General features: G+C 50.7%; 1 protein-coding gene across 1 annotated transcript in view; it reads left to right on the forward strand.

Annotated features, from left to right (window-relative positions):
• The window catches only part of ABCA13 (ATP binding cassette subfamily A member 13), a 386,205-nt gene that overhangs the window by 102,685 nt on the left and 274,640 nt on the right, over positions 1–8,880 (forward strand). The window contains exons 24-26 of the mRNA XM_044920208.1: positions 2,659–2,853; positions 5,432–5,596; positions 6,519–6,696. Of these exons, the coding sequence (XP_044776143.1) occupies positions 2,659–2,853; positions 5,432–5,596; positions 6,519–6,696 (538 nt within the window). The remainder of the gene's footprint in view (positions 1–2,658; positions 2,854–5,431; positions 5,597–6,518; positions 6,697–8,880) is intronic.

Below are 8,880 nucleotides of genomic sequence, written 5' to 3' on the forward strand. Positions count from 1 at the left end.
CCGGGGTCAGGACCCAGCCGCCCTCAGCCTCCCTCTGGAGCCCTTCTGTCTGGTCCGCCGTCCCTCCTGACAGGTCATCATAGCTTGCTCCTGCCCTCGATGCCGGCGCTTATCCTTGCTCGTAGCTCATCGTCTTGTGAGCAGATCTGCGCCCAGCCGGACACTGGGGACGGAGAGCCCCGCCGCCCCTCTCTGTTCATGGAGGATGGAGTGTTTCCCCTCTGCTCCTCTCACTGATTTGCTGGCACCACTGTGACATGGCCGACTCGCTTTCCCCGTTCCCAGTCCGTCTGCCTCACCGGTGGTGTTTCCTGCCTGGCCGTAATCAAGCGGAGAGCGGCCGTCCCTTTCCATGCTTCCCTGCACCCCCTCGTCGAAACTGTCAGCTGGGCAGAGCCGAGGCCGTCCCCGAGGCGCGCCGGGCTCCCAGTGCGGGGAGCTGCCCGTCCCAGATCCCAAACACAGATGTGTCGGAAAAGCAGCAACACCTTGGCCTCCCTGTTTCTGATAAGTGGCCGTATCAGCCTAAGCAGAGCCATGGTTCACTTTGATGAGGACTCATACGTGGCCCCTCCAACCCAACAAAACGGAGTGTTATTTCTCTTTCTTTACTCCTGCTTCAGGTGCCTTCCATGTAGGAAAAAGGGACATAGTGAGATTTAGGAAGATAAAGAGTAAGGTTTAGGAGACAGGAGTGGATGCAGATATGCTCAGGGCGTTGCTCACTGCAGCGTGGCCGGAGTTTCTGGATGATGGGCACGGGACCCCCGCATTTGGTTTAAATAGGCGTTCACAAGTTTTTAAGACATATTTTTTTAAATATTTTTATTTATTTATTTGAGACAGAGAGAATGAGAGAGAGAGAGCACATGAGAGGGGGGAGGGTCAGAGAGAGAGGCAGACTCCCTGCCGAGCAGGGAGCCCGATGCGGGACTCGATCCCGGGACTCCAGGATCATGACCTGAGCCGAAGGCAGTCGCTTAACCAACTGAGCCACCCAGGCGCCCAAGACATATTTTTGTTCTGGGACAAATTCTAGGAGTTGTATGGACTGTGACCCTCCCTGGGGGCCACTGGTGATGCTCTAGATGGTAGTTAAGGCCAGGCTCCAGGGCAAACACGGATGGGCTGTCACTGGCTGTTTCTGGTTGATGCTCACTCGAAGGCCGGGGGAAGTCTCTGGGGTTGTGGGCTTGGATGGATCCCATCTTCAAGGAAAATTTCATACAGAAGCCCACGTTATGGAGCTGATCAAAGACAGGCTGCCCCAATCAAAGCAAATGTTGGATGTCCATACTCCACTCATCACGCCCCCCTCCGCATGTACCCTACTCCACCCCCAAGGCAACTACCCTTCACCCCCAGGAGAGCACATTTGAAAACAGTGGCATTGAGGAAATCTTTCTCAAGTTGTGTCTGCACCGTGCACATCCCATATGGAAAAGGACTCTTTGGTTAATCAGGTGTGAAAACACTTAATGTATCTCTCTCAAAGATTCAAAATGTACATCAGCGTAAGAGAGCATCCTAGCCATTTGTGATGGTTAGTTTTATATGTCAAGTTGGTTAGGCCATGGCACCCAGGTATTTGGTCAAACACCAGTCTCACTGTTGCCGTGAAGGTATTTTTTAGATGAGATTAACATTCACATCAGTAGACGGTTGAGTAAAGACCATGATGTGGGTGGGCCTCATCCAATCAGTTGAAGGCTGTGATCGAAAAGACTTTAGGTCCCCAGGGGAGGAGGGAATTCTGCCTCCAGACTCCAACTGCAACTCTTCCCTGGGTCTCCAGCTTCTTGGCCCACCCTGTGGATTTTGGACTCGCACCTCCACAATCACTCGAGCCAGTTCCGAACGTAAAATATCCATGAACACATAAACACGCATCTTATGGGCTCTGACTGATAAACACAATTGATGCCATCTTCTATTTCTTAATGATTTTCCTGGGCTCTTTCTGGTATTATAGGAAGGCATCTGATGAGTTCTGCCTGCTCGTGAGGCTCCTAATAAATGAACAGTAGCTTCGGTTCACAAAGGGTCTTGCTTGGTCTGAATTGGTTCACACTAATCATACGCATCACAGTATACATAGAAATGGGAAGCCCATTTTTGAAATTTTGCTTTATGCCTTGTCCTATCGTGAAGGTCATTAGCTGAAAGCCATACGCAAACAGAGACGCGCTCCGCACGCGGTAGCACCAGATGTCCTCATCCCTCCTCTGAGTGGATATGCTTTTTCTTTTCAAAAACCGTTTTTGGAGAGCTGGTTTTCATTTTGGAAATGGAAGAGGAAGAGAATAGTTTCACACCGACAGCTGAAAAGCGAAGGTTGACACCTTGTGTCGGGGGAAGAGTCAAAGGCTGTGGGGGTCCCGCGGGGTTGACGAGGGTGGAGGGTCCTGTGGTCCTGCTCCCGCATCATCAGAAAGGGCAGATCGCTTCAAAATTGGAGAATTATGTGCACATTTTAGAGACGTTTCCACTCAGAATGTTTGGAACCGCACAGAGGTTTGGATTCCGTGTATTTGTATGGGTAAATCCTCAGCCCTTTGGGAAAATGGGCTTTCGGGGGGGGTTCTCGCTGAGGAAGGGCTGTGTTGGGGGCTGCCAGTGCCAGCTGGACTCACCTCTGACCCTCCCGCTCCGACGCAGGTGCTCTTGAGTACCCTCCTGGTGGCCGGGTCTGGAAGGTGTGATGCAGACGTTCTCCGCCTGCTGGTGGCTCTTCCTGAGGACCGGAAGTCTTGGTTTGCAGCCAAGGAACTGTGCAGCCTGCCCGGGCCCCACGTGTATTCTCTGATCGTGTCCATGACTGAGAACCTGAATCTACGCAATGTCATTTACAAAGTAAGGGGGTGACCGTGGGGGGTGGCCTGACTCGGGCCTCGTGACGTCCGCAGAGGGGCGGCAAGGGGGGGCCCGCAGGTGCAGACCCTGGCGGCCTCGGCCAATCTCCGTGTCTCGTGTGTGCTGACTCTGGGGTGGGGCTCGGAATCAGGGGTTGCTCAGGAGACCTTCCAGGGGGTCCCTGGGGTCAGGCCTGTGGGGACACTTGGCACAGCGTTGGCGACCATCAGTGTGGTCAGCACAGGAGGACCCACTAGGAAAAGCCCTCCTAACCTCAGTGCCAGGTTCCCCTCCTCCTTAAGGACCCTTCCTGGGGTACATCTGGGGAAGCTGGGTTCCTCGGGCCAGGCCCGCGCCCCGCTCTGAGTCGGGAGCTGCTCCCACCCCTCCTTGGTCCTGGCCTTCTCTGTCCCATCATGTCCTGAGACCCACAGCCTCTATCCTGTGAAGGTTATGTGCCTGCCTCTGCCAGAGCCTGGACAGGAGAAGGTCTGCTGACGGGAGGGAACACAGGGCGGGCCCTGGTCACCTTGGGAACCAGCTCATAACCTGCCCCACACACTCTTGCACATAGTGGGGTGAGGATGAGGAGGATCTGAGAAACCCAAAGATGACAACGTGTGTGGGAGAGAGTTGACAGTGGACGGTGGGCACGGCTGACCCGGGGACACCCGTGATTACCCCTCCACTGACTGCCCTCTGGGCTCTACCTCTTCTAGAAGTTCGTTGTCTTCTGTCCTCCACTGTTCGAGTCTTACTTATGCTTCCAGAAACTTAGCCCTACCCTTAGGGACCGGTCTTGTTCCCCGTTTCTCCCCAGGGATGGATTTGCCAACATCTGGGCTATTCAGAGATGCCACAGGTGTTGTTAATCCAGCAAGGGCGCTTTGGGCGCTTCCAACCTGGGAGAAGAGCTTTGGGGTCAGGAAAAGGGGAGGTTTGCCATCCCAACCCTCTTTCCTTTGTGGTCTCCCTCCAGTGGGTAAGTATTGGGTTACACACACGCACACACATTCTGAGGACAAGTACTAACTTTCAGATCAAGTACGCCCTCCAAATTCACTGTGTGCCCCCTGGGACACAGATGCAGCCCAATGGCGAGCCAGGGTTTTAGTGCTGTTCTGTTACGCACACAGAAGCCCCATGTGAAATTAGTGCTTCCAAGTAAGTCCCCTGCGGAAGGGCATGAGGATGAGGTGTGGGCTGGAGTCGGTCTCCGGGATGGAAGGAGAATGACAGCGCCTCTGATCACACCCGCTCCGATGCGTCAGGAGGCTTCTAGGTGCGTGGCTATAGGGAAGCTGATGGACACCATCCTCCTGGAGATGGTGGAGCAGCCCCAAACCTGCAGGCCGAGCAGCATCAACACCAAGGTCCCGGCGCACCTGGCTCGCTCCCAATTCTGCCCACTTTCCGTTGCCCTGACGGCGAGTCCGTGAAGCCTCTTGCAGAACACGCTTGCCGTTTGGATCTGTGGGTTCCTCTGTCTGTCAGCACTGTGGTCCCATCCCAGTCATCCCCACCACGTGTGGGGCTGTGCTGGGCGCCCCTTCTGGGGCGCAGGCTTGATGAGAAAGGCGGGCAGAGAAAGCGACGGAGCCCGCACCCATGTCTGGTGCCCAAGTGTTGGGCCACTGACCCCAGGAGGACATCATTATTAGCAGAGCCCGGCCGGAAAAGAGAGAGCTGTGATCTCGGGCCTGCAGGTCAGCTGCAGAACCAGCAGCTAAGGGGCAGGTGCAGAATGCTAATGAACAAGAATAAGAAGTTGTGACAGTCAGGGCCTCAGCCTGAAAATTCAGTGCGCAAATGAACGCAGAAGGGGGAGGCTCGCCGTGATTCCTCCCTTCTTGTGGAAAGAGGCAGCGTCTGCTCATTTATCCGTTTATCCAGCAAACTCTGAGCCGTAATACGACCCACGCTGTCCTGCTCCCTGTAACTACGTAAGTGATGGGACAGGCACACATCCCCACCCATGTGGAATGTACATCCCGGAACAGAGAAGACGAAAATGATAAGTAAAAATACTTAGCGGGTCAGGGTAATAGCACACACAGGTTTCAAAGGGCACTGATAGTTTCTAAAGTCCCGGGTTAAATGCCCGGCCCTGTCCTTCTAACTCTGAGACTCCTGGACGTCCTTGGATCTCCGAGCCCCTGTCCCCTTGTCCACAAAATGAGCATTAGCACAGCCCAGAGGGATGAGGAGGGTAAATAGAAATGGTTCACAGCTGTTAAGTGGAAATTGTTTCCCAGGTAAGAGTTGTTCTATTTTGACCTCTTAAATGCCCATTTTAGGCACCTCCAACATAAAGAGAAATTGTGAAAATGATTTGAATTTTAACAATAGATTGTATCCATCCCTGGTTTACGTTTGAACAGTGTGGGTGCAATTGTGTGCCAAAACGCTGAGCGAGGCGTGCGCTAATAAAGAGGACTTTTATATGGCACAGTGAAGTCGTCTCCCTAGTTCAAGAAAGAAGAAAGTCAAATAACCAGGTTTTCACTGCTCAAGCAATCCTCATGAGAGTCAAAGTCCGACGTTGGTTATTTCTCGTGTTGTGTTTTTTTCCTTCGAGATTCTGATGCCTTTGGAAGCCCACAGTGCACTTGGCTCCTTGTTGGATGTGGTCTCCAGACTCAGCCACCTGCTTGCCAAAGCTGGCCACATTCTGGAATACCTCCCCAAATTTCTTCAGGCGTATAAGATCACTGCCTTGCTAGACATGCCCGACTTCCAACAGGTATGTGTTTGCTCTTGGCCCCCGGGGAAAAATTCAGATTTGCTGTCTTTGTATTTGCAGCTTTTGCTTGTGTATCTCTTTCTTCCAACATCTAAATTCTACGTGTGGGAACAAAATATAGGAACAGGAGTACCTTCTATGGCTCTGGAGACATAAGAACCAGGGGATGGGGACTTCTTTGAGCCACATGCACCCACATGGTGGTTGGGGATAGCTCACGGATCGTCTGTGAAGTCAGAAATCACTAAACTGAATATTAGCACAAATGAGATTCCACGGGCCTGTTTAACTTAATTCTGAGAGTAAATTGCTTTCAAAAACCTTCAAACGTTTATTTACATATAAATAATTGGCTTACAAATTACAGATTATTTGCTGCACATAGAAACACAAACTTGAATGCAGCGTGATGCTACCTTTTGCTTGGATGCCGTCTGCCAGGAGGGGCTGCGTGGGGAGAGCAGATGGGCGGGGGACACGCAGAGGCCGAGGTGCAGGGTTGGGGGGTGGACGGCGAGGTGCTCAGCGGCCTCGGGCAGGACAGCACTCTGCTCATGAGCTGATGCATGATGCAGACACCTGTCAAGTATCTGGGTAACTTGGCAGTAGAAACGCACATGAAGACCATTAGTTAGTCGGAGTGAGTGATATTTTATGGATTGATCACTTACCACTGGACGGACGAGGATTTGCTGGTGTGCATGCGTGCATGTGTGCATACGACATTTGTCTCCATGATGGGTTTATAGGCCAGGGAAAACCACCGCATGATCTGCAGAGTGTTTCGAGGTCAGAGATGTCCCAAGCAGAGATCGCGTGCTTGGACTTGTTGAACATCTTGTACGTTGAGTTGGAGAATGGGCTTCCTTTCAGGAGTCTCCGTCACTGGTTGAAATGCTGCTTGTTTTCCTCATGTTCTCAGGCTCCACAACATGGGGAGGCCAGAAGTTCAGCATTTGGTTCTTTCCAGTTCATGATGAAGAAGGTTTGCAAGGAGCAAGCGTCATTCTTCAGCGGCTCTAACTCATTCATTAGCTTGCCCAGAGTTAACGAGCTCCTGGGAGGGGACAAAGAAAAATTCAACATTCCTGAAGATTCAAGTAAGATGACAGTAATTAGCGTTCGTTGAGATTGGTTTGCGTCTCAGCCATTAGCCCTGCTCTGTATGGAATATTCTGTGTGAAGGTGGGCGCACACCAGCAGAGAATTGTCTCGGGCTTTTTAGCTTTACCCCTCGCTTTCACTAAGGCTGCCAGACACTGCCATGGCAGGTGGCTTTGGAAGCCCCTGGCGCCCGTGGGCATGGGCTCATCCTCTCTCTGCATTGCTGGGGAAGTGATACCAGTATTCTTTCCGTGTCACGGATGAGACCACTGTGATCAGAGATGAAATCATGTGGCCAAAGAGGCATAACTGGTTTGGGGGTTGGGGGACGCTGAACTGATCAAACCCTAAACCCTTACCTGCCTTTCTAATTAGAACGGGTCCATCTAAAGTGGGGCCAGGAAGTCTCTTATCAATCCATGGTCCTTTGCCACTGAGCTTCATAGAAGGCAGATTTGGAGGAGGCCACATACATTTCTTCTTGTTGTAGGACATAGCTGGTCTGCAGGGGCCAACATGGTGGTGCTGGTCTCTGTGCCCGGACCCCTCACCAGTACAGGTCAGCGAGGGGTCCCAAACGGACCGGGCTTCAGGGGCGTCTGACTCTGAGGCTTCCAGTCTTTTTAAAAGGTTTACCTGTTTGCTCAGCCAGGCTAATCTTCTTTTTGATGAATTCATCAACTCAGCTGATTGGGGACCTCATTTACATCTTCAGAATTCCTTCACCGAGACTGTGTAAGCTACCCAGGGGCACGGCGTCTGTCATAGTCACGGGTTCTGTCTGCAAGTCAAGGTTTGAAGTTCGTCCAGGGGCCGTGTTAGGATTCTGCCTACCACCTGCCCCCCAAGTATACATATGAAATATATATTATCAGTTATAAATTATGTATTATATATTTAAAAATTTATTTAATATAAAAAATAAATATTTAAATCTGTGTTTACATATGGCATGCCCGGGATGGACAGAGTGTTGGTGGGACTGGGGAAGAGGAGGAAAGTGGCGGTTTGCAAAGACCTCCCGGCCAGAGACAGTGTGTCGGTGTGCTCATCAGCTAATGGGTAATTCGGACAGCTGCCAAGCATAACATAATTTGGCAGTATAAAAACATGTTAATGTGGGGCGCCTCGGTGGCTCAGTTGGTTAAGCGACTGCCTTCGGCTCAGGTCATGATCCCGGAGTCCCGGGATCGAGTCCCGCATCGGGCTCCCTGCTCAGCGAGGAGCCTACTTCTCCCTCTGACCCTCCCCCCTCTCATGTACTCTCTCTCTCTCTCTCATTCTCGCTCTCTCAAATAAATAAATAAATCTTTAAAAAAAAAACATGTTAATGTTACTAATATTTGATAATTTTTATTGTCTACTTCTCTAATTCTCATTTTTTCTTTTTTTCTTGCATTTGGGTTTCTTGAGGATTTTTTTTATTACGTTATGTTAATCATCATACATTACATCATTAGTTTTATTTATTTATTTATTTATTTATTTATTTATTTATTTGAGAGGGAGAATGAGATAGAGAGAAAGAGCATGAGAGTGGGGAGTGTCAGAGGGAGAAGCAGACTCCCTGCTGAGCAGGGAGCCCGATGCGGGACTCGATCCCGGGACTCCAGGATCATGACCTGAGCTGAAGGCAGATGCTTAACTGACTGAGCCACCCAGGTGCCCCTGATACATGTTTTTATTTATTTATTTATTTATTTATTTATTTATTGTTATGTTAATCACCATACATTACATCATTAGTTTTTGATGTAGTGTTCCATGATTCATTGTTTGCGTATAACACCCAGTGCTCCATGCAGAACGTGCCCTCTTTAATACCCATCACCAGGCTAACCCATCCCCCTCCCAGAACCCTCAGTTTGTTTCTCATAGTCCATAGTCTCTCATGGTTCATCTCCCCCTCCGATTTCCGCCCCCTTCATTCTTCCTCTTGAGGATTTTTTATGTGCTCATCAAATCTAATCATCCAATCATCCATCCATTCCTCCACCCATCCACTGATCCATCTATCTAGCCTTCCATCCATCCTTCTATCCATCATCCACTTCTATCCATCCATCCCCATTCATCCATCCATCCATCTGTCCATCCCTCCCTCCCACATCCATTGATTCATCCATTTATCTGTCCATCCATCCATCCACCCATCCATTGATCCATCCATCCTTTTATCC

This window comes from Neomonachus schauinslandi, chromosome 12, assembly GCF_002201575.2.
Source record: "Neomonachus schauinslandi chromosome 12, ASM220157v2, whole genome shotgun sequence".
NCBI lineage: Eukaryota > Metazoa > Chordata > Mammalia > Carnivora > Phocidae > Neomonachus > Neomonachus schauinslandi.